This window comes from Macrotis lagotis, chromosome 1, assembly GCF_037893015.1.
Source record: "Macrotis lagotis isolate mMagLag1 chromosome 1, bilby.v1.9.chrom.fasta, whole genome shotgun sequence".
Taxonomy (NCBI): domain Eukaryota; kingdom Metazoa; phylum Chordata; class Mammalia; order Peramelemorphia; family Peramelidae; genus Macrotis; species Macrotis lagotis.
In genome coordinates this window covers 862,576,040-862,598,934 of record NC_133658.1, presented here as the reverse complement: position 1 = coordinate 862,598,934, position 22,895 = coordinate 862,576,040, and the positions used below count along the sequence as shown (strand labels likewise).

General features: G+C 44.7%; 1 protein-coding gene across 2 annotated transcripts; it reads left to right on the top strand.

Annotated features, from left to right (window-relative positions):
• The first annotated feature begins 275 nt into the window (after window positions 1–275).
• RCC1 (regulator of chromosome condensation 1) lies at window positions 276–22,596 on the top strand. Of its 2 annotated transcripts, none has more exons than XM_074217927.1 (10): window positions 276–345; window positions 6,719–6,800; window positions 9,096–9,283; window positions 9,562–9,741; window positions 11,515–11,611; window positions 11,975–12,097; window positions 12,633–12,788; window positions 17,390–17,509; window positions 17,984–18,136; window positions 19,407–22,596. In XM_074217927.1, exons 1-10 carry the CDS (start codon window positions 280–282, stop codon window positions 19,580–19,582), a joined length of 1,341 nt encoding a protein of 446 aa, XP_074074028.1. In that variant the 5' UTR covers window positions 276–279; the 3' UTR covers window positions 19,583–22,596. The 2 variants fall into 2 exon arrangements, with proteins under 2 accessions (XP_074074028.1, XP_074074029.1); XM_074217928.1 differs by lacking the exon at window positions 276–345 and adding an exon at window positions 1,282–5,355.
• The last annotated feature ends 299 nt before the right edge of the window (window positions 22,597–22,895 follow it).

Genomic DNA, 22,895 nt, shown 5'->3' with positions numbered 1-22,895 from the left:
GGCACGGGCCGGAGGTGGGGAAACAACTGTCTTTTGAACCCAGGTGCTCCTGACCCCCGGGCCGGTGCGGTATCCACGGCGCCACCCTAAGGCCAAGGGCTGAAGTGACTTGTCCCAGGCAGCGCTCCGGCCCCCGCGGTCACCTCCCTCCCGCCCTGCGCCTGCAGGCCCCTCCCCCAGGCTCTGCGCGGGCCGGCCCTGCCGCTCGTGCGCCCGGGTTCCTGTCCCGGGGGAGCCAGCAGGGGGCGCCGGGCTTCTCGCGGCGGAGACGCGGGGCGCATGCGTGAGAGCAGTTCGCGGCCCGGCCGGAGAGCAGGGGAGTTCCGTTTGGCCCACCGGACTGAGGTAAAACCGCCCGGGCCCCCGCTGCGGGCCGGCCCGGGCTCGGCCTCCGCGGCCGCGCGGGGAGCAGGCACCGGCGGCGCGGTCCCGCGTGAAGCCGCCGGCGGAGCAAGCGGCGTCGGCGCGTGCCCCCCCCCCCCCCCCCCCCCGCCGCCCCGGCCCGGGGCGCCTCCAGTGCGCGCGGCGCCGCCTGCCATGCGCGTCCCGGGCACAAGCCCGCCGCCCCTGCCCCTGCCCGCCGCCCCTGCCCTTGCCCGCCTGCAGCCCCTGCCCCTGCCCGCCCGCCGCCCCTGCCCGCTCCGCCGCGTGCTCGCCGGGGCCTCCGTGGGCGCCTGCGCCCGGCGGGAAATTTCGAATCGCGGGAAGGGGGGGGCGGCGGGAGCAGGAGGCGGAGCGGCGGCGGCGGCACGGCTGAGGAGCGTCCGCCCGGCCTCCCCGGCCCGGCCTCCCCGGCCCGGCCTCCCCGGCCCGGCCTCCCCGGCCCGGCCTCCCCGGCCCGGCCTCCCCGGCCCGGCCTCCCCGGCCCGGCCTCCCCGGCCCGGCCTCCCCGGCCCGGCCTCCCCGGCCCGGCCTCCCCGGCCCGGCCTCCCCGGCCCGGCCTCCCCGGCCCGGCCTCCCCGGCCCGGCCTCCCCGGCCCGGCCTCCCCGGCCCGGCCTCCCCGGCCCGGCCTCCCCGGCCCGGCCTCCCCGGCCCGGCCTGGAGCCTGGGGGAAGCGACGGCAGAGGCGGCTCCTCCCCGCCCCGGGGCCGGCCCGGCTGCCGCCCCGCGCGGCCTCTGACAGCCGGCGGCCCCGGCCCTGGAGTCGGGAGGACGGGAGTTCGAATCCGGCCTCAGACACGGCCGCTGCCCAGCGGGGGCCGTGGGCAAGTCGTTCACCCCGGCCGCCTCGGGCCGCCCGACGCAGCTGGCACCAGCCCCCTCCCCGGTCCACTCCACGTGCCCGTCGTGGCACCCCGCCCGGATGCCCGGGGCACTATCCCGTCGCCCAGGCAGGGACCTCAGCCGGAGCCCCGCGTCCTGGAGGCTTCCGGAGCCCTTCCCAAGGGGGTGCCTCCCCGGGGTGGTGCTTTTCAGCTTGGGACAGGCCGGAGGTGGGGAGACAGCTGTCTCTTGAAGCCAAACAGCTGAAGACTCAGTGTTTACAGTAATTTTCTCCCAAATGAGAGCCAGTGTGTAGAGAGCTTTGCAAAACAGTTGGCATTTTTCAGGCACATGGACAGGGCCTCAGAGGACTGGAGCCGAGCCCTCCTTTGGAGGACTGGGAAGAGAACTTGCTTTCCTGGGTGGGGGGAGAAGACTGGGGTGAATGTGATTGAGGAAGGGACATGTAAGCAGGTGCAATGGATTCCTCTCCTTCAGGACTCAGGGTCAAGCTTCCTTTCTCCCCTCAGGCACTCCTGCAGTGTCTCTTTGAGACACCTCTCATCTTTACTTTATTTACTTGTGTAATTATATACATACATACTTTCCCAGTCATGTCTCCTTTGGAGGGCTGGTACCATCTTTTGCCTTTTTTGTATCCCAGACACTTAGTACAGTGGCCAGAACTTATTCTTGTTGGTGGACAAATAGAGCAGTGGGTGGAGTGCCAGGCTTGGAGTAAGTCTCAGACACTTACTAGCTGCATGATTCGGAACAAGTCACTCTCTTTGCCTCAGATGTAATATGGGAATAAAAAACACTGGTTTTTGTAAAGGATCAAATGAGATGTTTGTAGAGCACTCGAGGTAGTGCTGGTACTATGTGCTAAGTACCATCTAAACATTAACTATTATGAATTAAGTGTCATAGATGAGTTCAGAGATAGTGGGAATGGAGTTACCTAGAGTCCTTCATTCTCTATTTTTTTTAGACTTAGTAGGTTAAGGAGAACACAGCTCCCAAATATCAGGCTACTTCTAAGAAGATATAGAAGGTTGAGATGGAGTCATGAGGATCAGAGTTCAAATTTGACCTCAAATTACCTAGCTGTGTAATCTTGGGCAAGTCAGTAGAGAAGGAGAAGAGCATTCATGAAGCCTTTAAAACACTTTACTAAAGGCTTAAAATACAAATTCAAAAACAAGGCAGTCAAGGACCTTGCTTTTTCATTTTAATTTTATTTCTGATTTCATGTAAAGATAATTTTAAACATTTTTTTTATTTTGAGTTCCACATTTTCTCCTTCCTTCCTTTTCCTCTCAACAGTAGATGATCTGATATAGGTCATACATGTACCATCATGTTAAAAGTTTTTCCATATTAATCATGTTTAAAAAAAGGATTAGAACCAAAGAAAAAAAACATGAAAAAGAAAATTCAAATAGTAAAAAGTGAACATAGTTTGCTTTGGTCTACATTCAGACTCCATAGTTCTTTCTCAGGATGTAGACATTTTCAGTCACAAGTCTTTTCTTTCTTTCTTTCTTTCTTTCTTTCTTTCTTTCTTTCTTTCTTTCTTTCTTTAAGTTTTTTTGCAAGGCAAATGGGGTTAAGTGGCTTGCCCAAGGCCACACAGCTAGGTAATTATGAACTGTCTGAGACCAGATTTGAACCCAGGTACTCTTGACTCCAGGGCCAGTGCTTTATCCACTGCGCCACCTAGTTGCCACCTAGCCACCCCAATCACAAGTCTTTATGAATTGCCCTTGGTCACAGTATGGTTGAGATTTAAGTCTATCACCCTGTTACTGTTGCTGTGTACAATGTTCTCTTGGTTCTGCTCACTTCACTGAGCATCTGTTCAAGTCATTCCAGGTTTTCCTGAAGTCTACTCGATTCATATTTTCTTTTTCTTTTTTGTTTTTTGTTTAGATTTTTAAGGCAGTGGGGTTAAGTGGCTTGCCCAAGATCACATGGCTAGGTAATTATTAAGTGTCTGAGGTCAGATTTGAACCCAGGTACTCCTGACTCCAGGGCCAGTGCTCTATCCACTGCACCACCTAGCTGCCCCCGTTTGTATTTTCTTACAGAACAGTCCTCCATCACATTCATAAACACAACTTGTCCAGCCTTTTCCTAACTGATGGGCAACCCCTCAGTTTTCAATTCTTTGCCACCACAAAAAGAGCTGCTAGAAATATTTTTTACATGTGAGTTCTCTTACCTTTTTTATGATCTCTTTGGGATGCAGACCCAATAGTGGTATTGCTTGGGTCAAAGGGTATACACTCTATTATAGTCCTTTGGGCATAGTTCTAAATTGCTCTTCAGAATGGTTGGATCAATTCACAACTCCACCTACAGGACCTTACTTTCTAACAGGGGTAAAACTACATAATAAGAGAGTGTTCTTGGAAGATGAGGTGATCTACTAGATGACTGATTAATATGCTTTTTCCAAAATTAATGAAAGTGTTATTGATTTGATTATGTCCAAAGCAAAAGGTGGAAAGCCTGAAAAGGGCAGCAGTCTGGTGGTTGGTGAGATGACCAGGGTCACCAACTGTTGGTTTGTCAAGTATTGGCCAGACAAAGTAGAAAAGATGAATTTGTTCTCACTTGCCAATCAAAACAGCTGAACCTCTGGACTGGAGTTCCAAAGATGGGTGGTTTGACTGCCCCAGGATCCAGCTGCCTGGCAGATGGCTGGCCAACTGACTTGGGATTGTTAGCATGCTCTTTTTGAAGTCTGGCAGTCTTAATATTCCAACTCAAATGCTCTTTAGCTCTGTGACCCTGGGCAAGTCCTTATATCTCAGAACTGAGATTTTCTCATCTGTAAAATGAAGATGATGTTTGCTTATACTGCCCATGTTGTTGTGAGGAAAGTGCTTTGTAAACCTTAAAGCACTATAGACACGGGAATTACAATCATGATCACAATTGCTGGTCAAACTCAACCTTGATTAAAAACCTTAAAAAGTGCTGATGCTGGTTTTCCAATATTGCTGTCTCTTCTCAGTATCCTGTGCCTCCTCCTTTGTTTTTGGTTGTTTTTTAGTTTTTTGCAAGGCAAATGGAATTAAGTGGCTTGCCCAAGGCCACACAGCCAGGTAATTATTAAGTGTCTGAAGTCACATTTGAACTCAGGTCCTCCTGACTCCAGAAACCATCCTCTATCCACTGTGCCACTTAGCTGCCCCGCCTCCTCCTTTGGAAGTTGAAAAACACAATTGAGCAAAACAGACCTAAATGTTGACCGTGTCTGACAATATGTCACCTGCCAAACCTGAAGTCTCCCATCTCTGTCCAGATCAGTCCTCTGATGTAGGAATTGGTTACTGCCCTAGTGTAGAATGTCTCTGGATGTTTTCCTGACTATTGCTGAGGTTATGGTGTCAGCATTCTTTTCGTTTGTTTATTTTAAACTGCATCAGCCTACAACTCACCTGTCTTCACAGATTCTACTGAATTCCTCATAGTTTTTGTTACTTAGGATTCTTTAATATTTGCATGCCATGGCATGGGCCTTGGAGTCAGGAGGCCCTGAGTTCAAATTTGGCCTCAGACACTTAATAATGACCTTGCTTGTGACCTTGAGCAAGTCATTCAACTCCATTGCCTTAAAATAAAAAAATGTATATTTTATTTATTTTTTTGTTACATTTTTGAGTTACAAATTGTTTCCTTCCCAATGCCACATTAGAGAAGACCACTGTTTGATACAAATCTACATGTAGCACCATACAGTGTAGCCTCCTATTTATTAGTTCTTTCTCTGAAGGTCGATAGCATCTTCCTAAGTCTTTTGTGATTGATTTGAAGATCATTTTATTCAGAATAACTTAGTTATTCACTGTTATTCTTCAAGTCATATTGTGGTTTCTGTTGGTTCTTCTCATTTCACTTTGCCTTATTTCTTTCAAGTCCTTCAATATTTTTCTAAAGTTAATCTGCTTGTTATTTCTTGCAGCACAGTAGCATTCCATATCTATTTATCTATTTTTGAGATCATTGTGATAGCTCAGAGACAGCTGGTTATAGAGCTCAGAAGACCTTCATTCTTCCAGAATGTTTGGACCAATGTGTAGCTCCCTGCACAATCCCTGTCCTCCTACAGCTCCTCTGGCTTAGCTATTGGTTTCCAAAATGTAAGAAGAAACCTTAGGGCTGTTTTGATTTGCATTTCCATTAGTGGTTTCAGGCATTTGGGGTGGGGTAGTTGGTATTTGCAATTCTTCTGAAAGCTTTTCTGCTGCTGTCCTTTGTTAGGTCATTATACCAGCATGATTTCTGCTGACTTTTCCAAAATGGATGGACCAAATATGACTAGAAAGGACAATAATCAATGTTGGAAGGGATGTGGGAAATCTGGGACACTAATGCATTGTTGGTGGAGCTGTGAACTGATCCAGCCTTTCTGGAGAAAAATTTGGAATTATCCCCAAAAGGCAATAAACATGTACACACCCTTTGATCCAGCAATACCACTACTGTGTCTATACCCTGAAGAGATCATGAAAGGGGGAAAAAATATACATAGCAGCTCTGTTTGTTGTGGCAAAGAACTGAAAATTGAGGGGATGCCCATCATTTGGGGAATGGCTGAACAAATTTTGGAATATATATGTTATGGAGCATTATTGTTCAGTTGGAAACCAGGAGGGATGGAATTTCAGAGAATCCTAGAGGGACTTGCATGAACTGATGCTGAGCGAGATGAGCAGAACCAGAACATTGTACATGCTAACAGCAATATGGGGTGATCATCCTTAATGGACTTGCTAATCAGGGACAATTTTAGGGTTATCTGTGATGGAGAATACCATCTGTATCCAGAGAAAGAAGTGTGGAGTTTAAACAAAGACCAAAGATTATTACCTCCAATTTTTAAAAAAAGTTGTCTTATATACTACATAATTTTCCTCTCTCTATTATTTTATTTTTTCCTCAAGGATATGTTTTTTCTCAACACATTCAATTTTGATCAATGCATAGTATGGAAACAATGTAAAGATTAGATTGCCTTCTGCAGGGGTCGGGGAGATGGAGGAAGAAAGGGAGGATGGGGAGGGGAGGGGTGTCAAATTCAAAACCTTACCAAAAAATGATAGGTAGAAATTACTATTGTATATAATGGGAAAACAAAAATGAAATGTTTTATATTAAAAAGATGGATGGACCAGTACACAACTCCAGCAACCATGAACAACTGGGCATGTCTTTCCGCTATTGGTGCTCTTCTCCATAGCTGGGAGTCTGGTCTGGGTTGCTATGGCTCTCACCACTTTGCTGATGCCCACCACTAGAGCTGGGCATTGATAGACTTGCCTTCAGTTTCCCATTCTAGCTCACACACCTTATGTTCCCTCCTTTTTCCTCCTAAATACCCAGATTCCCTTGCATATTAGACTGCCTGGGTCCTCTCGCCCTCCTTTCCTTAGAAGGGCCACATGTGTTATGGGGAATGCCAGTGATTTATAAGATCTTGGTTTTGAATTTTTTTTCCTTCAGGTCTCCAATATGCCAGCCAAACGCTTGCACAAGAGAAATCCCTCTGCAGAAAATGCTACTACAGAAAGCAAAAAAGTAAAAGGTAATTCATTTGAAAGAGCCATTAACTGTCTGCTAAGGGCCAGAGGCTGTGCTAGAAATACAAAAATGAAAACAAAATGATACTGCACTCAAGGAGCTTACCACTGTACTGGTTGGGGAGGCCACGTGTGCACAGGGCAGGGTAAGGGATTAACAAGGTGGCTCATGGGAGACTCATCTTTCAATTACAGGACCCCCAAGAATAGCACCTACCTTTGGAATGAATGTTTTTTTGTTGTTTTTTTTTTAGATTTTTCAAGGTAATGGGGTTAAGTGGCTTGCCCAAGGCCACTAGGTAATTATTAAGTGTCTGAGACGGGATTTGAACCCAGATACTCCTGACTCCAAGGCCAGTGCTTTATCCACTACGCCACCCCTCTGCCACCTAGCCACCCCTCCGGAATGAATGTTTGTTCCTGTGTGGACACTTAGCTTCCTTGAGCAGATGGGTCAGGGCCCCAAGCCAGGGGAGCTTTCTTATGTCTGAACCACTGGGCAGAGATGAGGAAGGAAGGAAGAGGAAATCTGACTGCTTAGGGCTTTAAAGGTAGAACTGACAGAATCATGGAGTCTTGGCTTTTAGAGCACAGAAAGTCAGAATCAGGAGGGACATCAACACAAAATGTCAGAGCTGGGAGGGACCACAGAACTCAGAATGAGGTCTTAGAAACCATCCTAGTCCAATTCCTTCATTGTATAGACGAAGTCTATAGAAGGGAGCTGATTTTGCTTAGATAATCAATGGCAGAGCCAAGACTAGAACTCTATTCTCCTTGGTTCCTATTTCAGTTTCTTTCTACTTTGCCCCACTGAGAATCCATAAAGAAGGACATCTCTTTATTGTGTCACAGGCACACTGTACAGACCTTTCTCCCTCCAAGGTTGTAAGGGAGGGTAGTGGGAGGTGGTGATTGGGGTGAGTGGAGGGTGACCGAGATATTCTAGGGCCAGCCCCTAGAATGTGGGTTAGTTTTGTCCTTCAGAGAAGGAAGGAGGGAAGTACAAGGAATGCTCCCCGGAAGTGTCAGGCCTTTCAGCAGCTGATACACTCAGACTCTTGTCTGTTTCTTCCTAATGCCGGGGCAGATGCCAACCCACCAAATACAAGTAAGAGCTGTAACTTCTTGATGCTCATCCCTGCCCTGCCCGCTCCTCGCCTGGCCTCAATCCTTCTAAAATACAGCTCAACTGATCCCTCCCTTCTGGGTTTAGGAGGAGAGAGGCGACAATGCTACTGTGCCTTTGTCCTTCCTCTCCCAGGTCCCAGCTTCCTGTCCTGTCCCATGCCCAGGCCTACCTAGTTGTAAACATTACAGAGGGTGTGACTGGTTGGGGTGGTAGGGAACAGTACCACTTGGAGAAGAGGCCTTTCTGAGCCCATTGGCAAAATGCTGGCCTTACAAGGAGATGGGGCAACATTATTGTTCCTATTTTACAAATCAAAGGACTGAGGGTGAATGAGACAGACATGCCAAAGGTCCCACGTGATGGAGGCAGACCCATGGTGGGGGGGTCTCCTAACCCTCAGGGTCAGTGCTTAGGATCTTCTCCCCTAATTCCTCTGACTTAACTTCCTCTAGAACCACATGAGGTGGCCCTTCATCTGACTCCATATGCTGGAGATTAGGGCATTCCCTAAGGGGAATCCCTGAAGGGGAGAGGAAGGGTTTTGTTTTTTTGAATGAACTTTCATGTAATAGTTTTTGGAGTCATATTACGGCAGCCCACAGAAGTTTTTGACTACCTTTGTTTGAGTGTATGAGGCTATGGACAGTGTCTGAGCTTCCTGTGCTGAGCACTCCCTTCTGATTTCCCTCCTCCACACCTTTGCTCTCCCCATTCCACTACCATTCCCTGGCTTGGACTTTGGGACTTTTAGGACTTTGGGCCTGAATCTTGCCACACCTTCCATTTCTCTGAACTGGGATTAACTTTCAGTTTTCTCCTTTGTGACTTTGGTCTCTGCCACACCCCTGACTCTGGATTGTCAAGGAGCCTTGTGCAGTATTAATCCAAGACAAGGCCATTTAGGAAAGTAAAGCCATCCAAATCATGAACACTAGTAAGTAGGAGTTCAGTGTGCTGGCTCCCATACCATTGCCGTGGCTCCATCTCGAAGCCCAAGTAGAAGTGACCTCAGGCTTATCTGGCTGCCTTCTTTTGAGAACTGCTTTTCTGCTAAGGCTCCTGGGCTGGGCTAGGAAAGCAGTCCACCCCCTTTGTCTCCCCATGTGACCTCTTTCATCATCTGAGTGTTTCTTCTTTTTCTTTCCTCTCCTGTTTCATATGGTTCCAGTCTGTCACAAGTCTCACCGAACGGAAGCAGGCTTGGTGCTGACTCTGGGCCAGGGGGATGTGGGCCAGCTGGGACTCGGTGAGGAGGTGATAGAGAGGAAGCGCCCAGCCCTGGTCCCTATGCCAGAAGAGATCGTGCAGGCTGAGGCTGGAGGGATGCACACTGTGTGTCTGGGCAAGAGTGGGCAAGTGAGTATGCGGGGACACAGACAAGTGGGCAGCAAGAGAAACCTCCCTGTGATGGTGTGGATGAATCAGTGCAGAACTGCTCATCTCCCTCCCATCCCCCCTTCACCTCCATTGAGTAGTGACCCAGCAGTGACCTGTCCATGGCCATTAGTGTGCTTCCTCTGTGATCAGAGCATATGGGACCCCTCTCAGCCACCCATCCATCCTCACAGAAAGCGTGATGGCCAACACCAGCTTCCTATCTGGGGCTGATTGTTGGGCTTCTATTCCGGGGACAGGTCTACACCTTTGGCTGCAATGATGAGGGGGCCCTTGGAAGGGACACCAGCGTGGAGGGCTCCGAAACCATTCCAGGGCTCGTGGACCTGAAGGAGAAGGTGGTGCAGGTCTCAGCTGGAGACAGCCATACTGCTGCGCTCACTGAGGATGGGCGAGTTTTCCTCTGGGGTTCCTTCCGGGTAAGATTGCCACCATCTGGACTCCTGGGAACAATGGCAGGGTCTGGGGGGAGAAGAGGTATTGTGTCGACTGGCAGTCATGGGAAGGACATTCTCATCCCAGCTTTTTTATTTTGCAATCGAGGAGTTTGAATCCTAGAGAGGGAATGTGATTCAAATACAACCCAAAATCATGTGTTAGGTTGGTGGCCAGAAATTCCCTTTATCTACATTGTATTTTTATTTATTTGGATAAACATTTCCCAATCATGGATTAATCTGGTTCTGGCTGTGCTGCTGTTTGTTTGACACTTGTGATGTAAATTATTCTGGTTCATCTTAACTATGGATCGCCTGTTTCCCTTCACATGTCACTAAATTCTTCTTGTTCATTTCCAGTGGCTCAGTAACATGCTGTTATCCTCACATACTTATTCTATGCCACTGTTGGAGTGCCCATCATCCTCTGGTCTCCTGTGTTGATTCTCCTTTGTTTTTTACTACCACAAATAGTGTTATTGTCAATATTTGCATGTTGGGGAGGAGTGTCTTTGAATTTAATTCCCTTGGAGTAAATATCGAGGTGATGTATGATGGAACATACCGGGTACAGGACTGGAAGTATTTTTTCAATTACATATTATGAAAGTTTTTCAACATTCATTCTCATGTATATGCATATTTACATAATTTCCTTCTTCCCTCCCTCCCTTCCCAACCCCCTCCCCTCAGTGGTGAACAATCTGGTGCATATTGTACATTATACATTTGTGTGAACATGTTTGCAGATTAGTTATTTTCTGGATGAGAAATTAGGATCAAGGGAAAAGAAAGAAAACCATGAGTTAGAAAAGAAAAATATGAAAAATTTTTTAAAAGTCTTCATTCATATTCTGTAGGGGTTTTTTTGGTTTTCTTTCATTTGTTTTTCTTCTCTGGATGGGGATATATTGTACATAGCAGTTTTCCTAGGGTTGTCCTAGCTCTCTGAACTGCTGAGGGGAGCTGCATCCATCAAGGTTGATCATCTCACAATATTGTTAATGTGTACAGTGTTCTCTTGATTCTGCTCCCTTTGCTCAGCATCAGTTCTTGTAATTCGTTCCATGCTTCTCTGAAGTCTGACTATTCATGGTTTCTAATAGAACAATAATATTCCATAATATAACTTGTTTAGCCATTTCCCCAATTGAGGGTATCCCCTCAATTTTCAATTCTTTGCCACTACAAAAAGAGCTGCTATGAATATTTTGAGGCTTTTCCTATTTTATGTGATTTATTCTGAATATAGGCCTAGGATTGGTATTGCTGGTCAAAGGTATGAGCAGTTTTATATTCCTTTGGGCTTAGTTCCATACTGCTCACCAGGATGGTTGGATCAGTTCACAAGACACCAACAGTGCATTAATATTGGAGGGATTGATTTTTGCTTCTCCTGTAATTGGCATAATAATGTCTTTTAAAAAAACTCTTTGCAAACCTTAAATTATTTATAAAGGTGAGCCACTTTTCCATTCATAGGGCTACTGTACCAAATATTGGGCACAGTTTCGAGTGCAGATCTTTTTAGTGTTGTTCCAAACTGTTATACAGAACTATTGACCAGTGAGGCTCCATGTAGTTAATGACCAGAGCAAGGATTTAACAAGAGAGGAAGGAAGTGTGGAGGCCATTGTATGTGGGGGATTAGGAGATCAGTAAGAATGAAATAAGTGCTGGGAGAGAGCCTAGTGGAAGAGGAAGGAGCAGGTACAGAAGAAGTAACACATCATCTTCCATCCCTATCCTCCACAGGACAATAATGGAGTCATTGGTCTCCTTGAGCCCATGAAAAAAAGCATGGTCCCTGTGCAGGTCCAGCTTGAGGCACCTGTGATCAAGGTGGCATCAGGTAAGTGTACAACTTAGGATGGACCCTGAGCCCCCCAGCAGGGTTGGGAATTTGTAGAACTGTAGAATGGCCTGGGCACCCAAGAACTTGTAGGACCATGGAATGTTTGTAAGGATGTCAGAGCTGGGAGGGCCCTTAGAACTCAGACCTGGGAGGGATATTGGATATTGGCCCAACCTGCTCATTTGACAGATGGAAGAGGACTTACTGAGGATCCCATAGGAAATTAGTAATAGATCTCTAGGCTAAAATGTGCATCTCAAACCAATAGGAAGAGGGTCCTCTTCCCCCCCCCCCCAACAATACCTTGCACTAGAGCCTAGACTACCTGGGATCTCCTAACTTTCCTCCTCCTTTCCCCAGGCAACGACCATCTGGTGATGCTGACGATAGATGGAAATCTTTACACATCAGGCTGTGGGGAGCAGGGCCAGCTTGGCCGAGTGCCTGAGTTCTTTGCCAACCGTGGGGGCCGGAAAGGCCTTGGTGAGTGACTTGGGCCACTCTCCCATGACAAGGCAGAGTTGGCCCTGAGGATGGAGCTGAGTCCTGTTCTCATAGAATCTCATAGGTTCTAGAAAGCAGCTCCTGACTCTGCCTTAGCTGGGTAGTCCCTTACCTCCCTTCAATATCCTTTTGTAATCTTTGGAGTAAACCATGGATTGAATTAGCAGAATCCTAGAAGAAACCAGGCCTCCTTCATAAAGACTGAAAATCATTTGGCCCAAACCACTGGACCTTTTTGGGACTGTATCCAGCAAGAAATGTTTGGTCATTTCAGTTCAGATATTTAATTTTACCCAATCTGTAGTCTACAGGGTTGAAACTGAGGTAGGGGGAAGTTCTGGTCCCTCAGTTCTCTTACTACTCAGGAGTGAGTAGGGGGTACAGCAGGATTGCCCCATAGATGATCAAAGAGGAAGTAGGTTGCCTCAGTAATTGCCCTTCTGCTCCCCACCCATATACACACATATCTTCTCCCCTGTTACCCATGCTCTGCTTCCTCCCTGCCCCTATCCAGATCGACTGCTGATCCCCCAGTGTGTCCATCTGAAGTCCAGGGGCCATCGAGGTTCCATTCTCTTCCAAGATGCTTTCTGTGGTGCCTATTTCACCTTTGCTGTCAGCCGTGAGGGTCATGTTTATGGGTTTGGCCTCTCCAACTACCACCAGCTTGGTGAGTCAGGGGGTCCTTTGTGGGAATGGATCTCTGGTCTGACCATAGCTTATCTGAGGACTGTCCCTACCCTGGGAATTGGCCATCTTTTCCTCCTTCAAGTCCTGCTTAGGCCCATTGACTCTCTGTGACACTCTGTAGGAGGTGACTAGAGATATAATCATAGGGTCATCAGCGCAAGAAGGGGCTTCAGAGGCAGGTTCTCTCATTTTACTGATAAGGAAACTGAGGCCCTTGTATGTTATGTGACTTGCCTAAAGTCATAATTGCTATTACATCAGTGGTGGGATTTGAACCCAAGTTTTCTTATTCCCAGCCTCCCAGAGTTCTTTGTACTCTACTTACTGTTTCATATTGTGTTGGACTGGCTTTAGAGTACAGGCTCCCATTGGGAATCTTTTCCAGTCTGTTAGTCTTCTCATGTAAACACTCAGCAGTTTGTTTCTCTGAGCTCCCAGGGACTGGGTACCTTGGGGAAGGAACTGGGACTGAATCAGTCAGAAAAGGAAGCCAGGCTGGGAATTTCCATTGGCCATAGCTGTGAGAAGCTGTTTCTCTAGCTTCTCAGACTTTTTTGTGTTAGGGACTTCCCCCTCCTACTTAGGCAGACTGGAGAAGCCAATGGAATAATGTGTTTAAATGCATACAGTAAAATAAATTCGGTGATAAGGAAAATAAATTATATTGAAATGCATTCATCAAAATAATTTTTTGGTAAGATTTTGAATTCCAAATTCTTCTACTTCTTCCCTCCCCAAAGCAGCAAGCAAAATTATATAGATGATACATGTATAGTCATGTTAGATATATTTCCATATTAATCGTGTTGTAAAAGAAGACTCAGCACGAAAGGGGAAACCACAGAAAAGAAATTGTTTCTTCAAACAATTTCAAAGCAAATTTTTAAAAAGTACAAATAGTATGCTTTGTTGATCTGTATTCAGACTTCATCAATTCTTTATCTGGATGTGGATGGAATTTTCCATCACAAGTTGTTTAGAATTTTCATTGATCACTATATTGCTGAGAAGAGCTAAATCTATCATAGTTGATCATCATACAGTGTTGTTGTTACTGTGTACAATGTTCTCCTGGTTCTGCTCATTTCACTCAGCATTAGTTCATGCAGGTCTTTCTAGATTTTTCTGAAATCTTCTGGCTCATCTTGTCTTGTATCATCATTATTATTTTTGATTTTTGTTTTTATAAGGTAATGGGGTTAAGTGACTTGCCTAAGGTCACACAACTAAGTAATTATTTTTTGAGGCCAGATTTAAACTCAGGTTTTCCTGAATCTAGGGCCAGTGCTTTATCCATTGCACCACTTGGCTGCCCCTGCTCATCATGTCTTATAGAAAAATAGTATTTCATCACATTCATATACCACAGCTTGTTCCCCAGGGACTTTTTCTCAATTTCCAATTCTTTGCCATCACAAAAAGAGCTACTATAAATATTTTTGTACATGTGGTTCTTTCCCCCTTTTTTGGGGGGGGATACAGACCAAGTAGGGGTATTGCTGGATCAAAGGGTATCACAGAGTGCCAAATTGCTCTCCAGAATAGTTGGATCAGGTCACAGCTTCAAAAGCATATTAGTGTCCCAGGTTTTCCATATCCCTGCCAGCATTTAGCATTTTCCTTTTCTGTAACATTAGCCATTTTGATAGTTTTGAGTTATTTTAATTTACATTTCTCTATAATCAGTAGTGATTTAGAGCATTTTTTTCATGTTGACTATGTATAGCTTTAATTTTGTTATATGAAAATTGCCTGCTCATATCCCTTGACCATTTATCATTTGGGAAATGACTTGTATTCTTATAAATTTGATTCCTTCTTTATGTATTTGAGAAATGAGGGCTTTATCAGAGACACTCTCACTATAAAAAATTTTTTTGCTTTCCTTGTGCTTGTTTGCATTACTTTTGTTTATGCAAAATCTTTTTAATTTAATGTAATCAAAATCATCTATTTTCCATTTTATAATGTTCTCTATCTCTTATTTTGCCATAAATTCTTTCCCTCTCCGTAGATCTGACAGATAAACTATTTTTTGCTCTCCTAATTGGCTTATGGTATCACACTTTATGTCTAAATCATGTACTCATTTTGACTTTATTTTGCTGTAAGGTATGGGATGTGGGTCTATGCCTAATTTCTTCCATACTAATTTCTAGTTTGTTTTCCCAGCAGTTTCTGTTAAATAAATAACTAATGAGTTCTTATCCCAGATATTGGCATCTTTGGGTTTAATCAAACAATAAATTACTATTGTCATTTACTTCTTTGTTTTGTGTACTTAACCCATTCCACTGATTTAGCACTCTATTTCTTAGCCAATACCAAGTAGTCTTGATGACTGCCGCTGTATAATATAGTTTTAGTTCTGATATAGCTAGGCTACTTTCCTTTGCATTAATTTCCTTGATGTTCTTGACCTTTTGTCCTTCCAGATGAATTTTGTTAGTATTTTTTTCTAGCTTATAAAATAATTTTTTGTTAATTCAATTGATGTAGCACTGAATAAGTTGATTAATTTGGGTAGAATTGTCATTTTTATTATATTAGCTTGGCCTAGCCATGAACAGTTAATATTTTTCCAATTCTTTAAATGTCTTTGTTTGAAAAGTGTTTTATAACTGTATTTGTATAGTTCCTGGGTTTGTCTTGGGAAGTAGATTCCCAAATGTTCTATATTCTCTACATTACTGGATTTCATTTTCTATCTCTTGCTACTGGACTGTGGTGGTAATATGTAGCAATGCTGATTCTCTAATGTGAATTTATTTTACATCCTACAATTTTGTTAAAGTTATTGTTTCAAGTAGTTTTTTTAGTTCATTCTCTAAAATATACTATCATATCATCTGCAAAGAGTAGTTGTCTTGTTTCCTCCTTACCCATCCTTCAATTTCTTTTTCTTCTCTTATTGGTAAAGCTAACATTTCTAATCCATATTGAATAATATTGGTGATAATAGGCATCCTTATTTTAGCCCACATCTTATTGGAAATGCTTTTAGCTTATTGCCATTACATATAATGCTTGCTGATGGTTTTAGGCTAAGATACTGCTTATCATTTTAAGGAAAACTCCATTTCTTCCTATACTTTCTAGAGTTTTTTTGGTTTGTTTGTTTGTTTTGCAAGGCAATGGGGTTAAGTGGCTTGCCCAAGGCCACACAGCTAGGTAATTATTAAGTGTCTGAGACCAGATTTGGACCCAGGTACTCCTGACTCCAGGGCTGGTGCTTTATCCACTGCACCACCTTGCCACCCCTTTTCTAGTGTTTTTAATAGGATTTAATGCTATATTTTATCAAAGAAATAATTTTTTTTAAAAAACCAAATTTGTGATATAGTAATATATACTTAGTATTTTAAGCAACAAGAAAACATTTAGAATATGAACAAGTAAAGATATATGTGAAGATTTTTTTGCTTGTGATTTCTCTTAGCAACAAAATCATAGGTATTGCTTATACTCCCATTGGTTTCTTGCCTATGTGCATGATAAGTAGAAATATTATACTTCAGTTAAAGGTTAATTGAAAATAAAGATGTAATAATTTTTCCATCCACATTCACACTCCTTGGCCCTCTGTGGAGCTCAGCTTAAGAACTGCTACTCTACAGAGATAATGCTCCATGATCTTGCTAGCATATTGCATTTACTTGTCATGTCCAGGGTTAAGCAGAAAACTGACCGCCTCATCTTTATCATTGAGAAACAATCTCACTGTAACACATTCCCAGACTGCACTAGACTTTCCTCCCCGTCCCCAATCTTTGCTGAATGCTAGACTTTTAATTCCCTAAGACACAGTCTTGGTAAACACAGTCCTTGGTAAAGCTTTGTGTTTTAGTCCTGATAATATGAATTGTAGCTACCCAGGACTGCATCTCTCTTTTATAGCACTGGCCATGGTAATGTTGTCTTACTGAACATTTTTTTTTTTGCGGGATCCATTCATGATGTGAGTCAGGATGTATCTCTAGGATTCCGATCCCTTCTGGAAGCAATGCTGATGTCTCTGGATACAGAGAACAAGGACTGTTATGGAGTGGGAAAGTTATAAGGGGATTCAGAGGTCAAAGAGATCAAATGGGTGCAGGACAAACATCAGGAAATGACCTCCATCTTTCTCTGCTTGCTGTCCCTATCAGTTAGGAGTACTCAACCTGAGGTCCATGAATTGGGTTTCTTTTATTTTGATAACTGCATTTCAATATAATTGATTTCCTTTATAGTCCTGTGTGTTTTGTTCTTGTACATTTAAAGATGTTATTCTGAGAAGGGGTCTGTAGCTTCATCAGACACTGCCAAAGGGGTCTATAACACAACAAAAGAACTTCTGCTATAGAAATTAGGTACCTTGCTTCCCACTCTCAGCTTGTGAACATTTCTTTCCTGTTGTGTTTTGGGTTTTCTTTCCCAGGTGGGGCTCTTCCTGGCTTGCTTAGTTTGTCTATAGCTGCTGTGCATATTAGCTCTTTAGAGCTCACCAGGAAGGAGGGGCTCTATCCATGTGCCTTTTGGAAGGTGGGTAGGGGGCCACAAGATTCAGTCCTGACCATCTGGCTTTGGGTCTTCCCCCAGGGACTGCAAGCACGGAGCCTTGCTTTGTGCCCCAGAATCTGACATCGTTCAAGAACTCCACCAAGTCCTGGGTGGGCTTCTCTGGAGGGCAGCATCACACAGTTTGCTTGGATTCAGAAGGTAAGTCGCTTTGGGGGGGGGCTCCCCATGGATCAGGGTGTTATTTTGTGGGTTAATGAGGTTAATAAATTAGCCTTTAATCTAAGAGCCTAAATAAGAGATACTGGGGACAGAAGTACAAGGATGGGGGCAGGGCTATCCCTCTTTCTTTGTCTTCCCCTCAGGCTTCTCCAGTCTCTCAAGTGATGAGTCTGAGAGATGCCTATGAGGTAATTCCTGAGGCTCTCCCAGCTTTTCTCTACTGATCATGTCCCTGTGGGACAGCTGAGTCCCACCAAAGGTCTTGAATTGTGCCTTCCTTCTGTCTTCCTTCTTCCATGTGACCACACCCTTGATGGAGGCAGGCACCAGTCTTTCCCTCTGTTCCTGCTGCTTTCCTGGGATCACCTGAAGGGAGAAACCAAGGGTTGGGGGAGGGGTCTGTCAGCAGTGTAGACCGATGTTTCTCACCCTCTGATTCTTCTCTGACTCCAGGGAAGGTGTACAGCTTGGGCAGGGCTGAGTATGGGCGACTAGGCCTTGGGGAAGGAGCTGAGGAGAAGAGCAGTCCAACCCTTATTCCCAAACTACCTTCCGTCTCATCAGTTGCCTGTGGTGCCTCAGTCGGCTATGCTGTCACCAAGGATGGTGAGTGGGGGCAATCTATGAGTTGCTCAGCAAGCACTCCTGGAGATTCTTTCTGGCTTGCTTTCTTTTTTTTATTTTAAGGCAATGGGGCTAAGTGACTTGTCCAAGATCACATAGCTAAGCAATTATTAAGTGTCTGAGGCCAAATTTGAACTCAGGTCCTTCCGACTCCAGGGCCATTGCTCTATCTACTATGACACCTAGCTGCCCCATCCTGGAGATTCTTTAAGCCCTGCTGACTGTGAGTAGGAAAGTCCAATCAATGTTATTCAGGAATTTAAGATTCAAACATGAGAAAAACTATAAATTTGGGTCAGTTTGTGATTGAGTCCACTCAAGGATTATGAGACCAAATGTCTCAGGAATAGGAGTAGGTGGGGGGAAGGTGTGAATAGTTGGGAACTGACTTGGCTCTCATTGGATACACATCTTTAAAATGAGACCTTGGGAAAAACAAAATAAATGGTCAACATCTTAGCCCCTGGGAGGAGACTTAGCGTCTCCTCTTTGGGCTCTGCTTTCTTCCTGGACCTCTGTCCCAGATGTAAGTAATTTCACGGTTGGGCATGAGATAGAGCGGGGATCGGCAGTGGCCCAAATCCAAGGACCCACCTGCAGGCCTCAGGGACCCCACCCCTGATTGAAACTGCCAAAAACTTCCAGCAGTGGCCATGTTCTTGTATCTTAACATGATGGCCAGAGCCTGCCAACTGCACCCTCCCCCCCGCAAAAAAAATGTGAATAGCACTAAGTTTGGCTTCATTTAATTTTTATTTACTTTTCAAAGAAATGAGAGTTTCCTGGTAAAGTTTCTTTCTGTTCTGAAACTTGTGTCCTTCAAGGAGGATGCAAGTGAAGGTAGTGAGGGGGCAAGGGAACAGAGAGGAGACACCCTAATGGGATCCAGTGGAGGAGAGCCTGAAATGCTAGACTTAGATGAACTGTATCATGTAGGTAGTAGGGAGTACGCCAAGTGGAACTGTGTCTGGAACACTGAGAGCCTGGGTGGTTAGGACAGTATGTTATGGAATTGGGGGGTGAGGAGCAAGTAGACATACTGTCCAGGCCTTGTGAAGTCATAGTGAGGACATGTCTGGGAGAAGTCTTGCAGTAAGGGTAGTCACTCTAAGCATGAGACCATGGGGCTCTTGACTTAGGGCTCTTAGGGATATTAAAGAGCTGGGAAGGGAAAAGATGGGTGTCTTGGGCCTGTTGGGGTGGGGGAGGGCAAAATGCTCATCCCATCTTTCCTTCTCTCCTCTCCCCATAGGCCAAGCATTTGCCTGGGGCATGGGTACCAACTTCCAGCTGGGCACAGGTGAAGATGATGATGTCTGGAGCCCAGTAGTGATGTCAGGCAAACAACTGGAGAACCGGGTCGTTCTGTCAGTTTCCAGTGGTGGACAGCACACGGTCTTACTGGTCAGGAACAAGGAGCAGAGTTGATGAAACTGTCTGCTCTCCCTCCCCCCTTCTACATGGGAAAGATACAACTCCTTCAGTTGTCAGCAGAAAACTTCCATCTACAAACCTTTTCCTGCCCCTCTAACAGCAGAAATTGAATTTTGGCTCTTTCAGAGACTCATCTTGGGAACATCAAGATGAAGGAATTGCATAAATATACACAAATGAACATTTCCCATCTCAGAGCTGCTGCTCTCACCTGTCTTATCTTCATCCTCCTTCAGGCCCCTTTACCTTGGGCCACCCTCTAACTTTGGGTTAATGTTCACTGAAAGAATGTGATTGGAGCTCCTGCAGGTTTTAACTCCTATAGTGCCTCCTCCCACCTACCCCCACACCATCACCAGGAAGCCAGAACTTTCTCTCTTGGGATGTCCAGTTTACAAGATTTTGTCATCAAAACATTCTCTGAACAACTGGCTTTGTTACCCCCATCCCTTACCCTCTTCAAGCCTCTTTATCCAGAACTGTTAACTTGATGACCCCTTCCCCATCCATCTGGATCTGACGGTTAAGAACAAGGCTTACCCACTTGCCAGAAAGTGAAAGGCCACGGTTTATCCCCAGAACCTCAGCCATGTATTTCAGCCCAAGTCTCCTAGGAAGGGGCCTGGCCAGCACAAAGAAGACACTAGATGGGTTGGATAGCAGGGCTCAGGATGTGGACCTAGAAACCCCTCTTAGCTTCCAGCTTTCTTCAGGACAATGATGTCCAGGCCACAGAGGCAAGGCAAAGGAAGGCAGACCCAGTTGACCAAGAAAAGGAAATGGAGGCCCTAATTCATTGTTGCCCACAGACCAGTCTGCTGCCATGTTCTGTACCTCCCACTGATTTCTTTCAAATTTCCATGACTTCCAAAAACCATGAATGGCAATCGTGTTTTTCTGGGAAGGAGAACTACCTTTTTATAAATTAATTTATAACAATATGAAAATGGAAGGGGTGTGTAGGTAAGGGAGGTTGGGGGCTGGTCCTTGAGGGAGGAGAACATCACTTTGTATAGTACCTCAGAAAATAGTTTTTTGATTTTTTTTTTTAAAGAGTGTTTAAAGTATTTTGGTTAGGGAGAGTTAGATCTTTTAACACTGAATAAATTTTGAGGTGGTATTTTTTTTTAAAGGAATTGGGTCTATTCTCATCTTTGCTCCATAAAGGGGTAAAGTTTACAGTGACGGCAGGGGGAAGGGAGGGTTCTATGTCCGTCTGAATCTTAGCATCTAAGATGACTGATTTTCTGATTCTCTTGGCCTCAGATGAGCTTTACAGACAGTCCTGCAGTTGGCAGTGCTTAAAAATGAATACAACATGAAGTCTTAACTAGGGGCACGCCTCCCTGGTGCTGCAGGGCCCGTTGCTGTGCCTGCCCATCCCCATTCATTGCTTCAGTCATATTTTAGGTATCTGGCTAGTATTGTGAAAGCATTAACTTGGGTCAGAATATCTGACAGAAGAGTTTAGATGCCAACCCTTGGCTTGCTGTTTTTAGATAAGTAATTTTACTTTTCTGGACCTCAATCTTCATGAGATTCTATCATTTAGAACTGGAAAGCATCATCTGTTCTAATCTCATTTCACTGGGTTGAAAATAAGTCCTAGAGAAGTCTAGAAGTCTGTTGCCTTACCCAAGGTCACACAGTTAGTCATTGGTAGAGAGTGGGATTTGAACCCAGGATCCACTGAGACCAAGTCCTCAGCTATTTTTTTCTCCATTCCTATGCTTTCCCTACTCTTAACATGAGGATAATCAACTCTATCTCATCTACCTGCCAGGGTTATCAAGATGATGGTTTAGAGAATGAGCTGTGGTTGTCATAGAGGTATATGTGGCAATTTTCATTCTAAAATAATTGACTACGCAGGAATAAGGTAGATACCACAGATCATGGGAAGGATCTTAGTATTTACAGTCCTTAGAAATCCTTGGATTTAGTCCCACCCCTTATTTTCCATAGGTGGAAATTGTTCAGATAGGCTCTGGTTCCAAAGCCCAGGAGGGCATTCTGTGGGAGGAAGTGTGCTTTTATGTATAATCCTTATACAGAAGAGATTAGGGCCTTACAATTAAATCCAACCCCTGGAGAGATGTTAAACTCCCCAAGAGAACAAAAGCCAGTTGGTGGATCTCAAGTCTGTTCATCTCTTAGTTGCTTAAATCATCTTCTCCCATCACCTACTGATGATGCCTAGACCTCTCAAAGAAGATGTGGGGATTTCCAAAATAGTCAATTCAAAAGAGATTGGGCGCTTCCATGTCATAGAATCCTATTCAGTTCTCTCTGAGAAGTAGCCTGATGGATAGAAAGAAAATTACAAATTCTAGTTACAACCTTGCTATGTTGGGTGGGACCAGTAGCCTAGAGGATCTACCATATTAATACTCCAGTAGAGATCCAATGGGTGAAAAAGATATACTCATGTTTGGGTGGACAATCACTTCCTTGGCTTTCTGTTCTCTTTGGTCTGGTCTGATAGGCCAGGCATTTTATGGCTTAAAATTTCTGGTCTTTGGTACCAATCTAACAGGGGTATCTTAGGACTCTGCAGGTTTTGAAGGTGACTAGTGAAGTGACTGCTGGATTTGGATTTGGAGCTGAGAAGAAGCTCTAAACCTCCCAGGGGTAGGATAAGTGAACACTAGACTTGGAGTCAGAAATTGGGTTCAGGTCCTAGTTTACTCTTTGAGTTACTTGTTGACCAATCAGGTTGCTAAAAGAGCCAGCCCAGCAGGTTGCTAAGAGTCAATAACCATACATCTATTACTTGAGTTTCCTGTTTCTTCATCTGTGAAATCCGGGTAATGTCTTTCTGGCCCTTCTCACTAGGCTGGGAGAGCCCCATGGCTGTGAAAGTGTTCTTTGGTACAATAATTTTCAATTATAAAGTGTCTAACAATCTACACAAATACAACCAATTAAACAATGAGAAATGAAATCCCCAGTGAACCATGGAATCCAAATTATTTTTTCAAAAAATACATAAATTTGATGATGACAAACCTTGTGCTTGGTTTCTTCCTGTTCCTTTTGCGTCTCCATTTGTTATAAGAACATCACTTTTTTATATGTGAATCTGCATTTTCTTATTCCATTGTACTCAGTGAGTAGAAAGAATCTTAACTTAGTTCAGAAGATTTGGGTTTGATTCCTAGGTCCAACACTTTCTACCTTGTGTCACTCCTAGCAAGACTCAGTTTTCTCATCTACAAAATGGGATAATACTTGAATCATCAGAATAACTCCTTGTAAAATACTTGTGTATCAGTCAATAATAAGCATTTATTAAACTCTTGATACT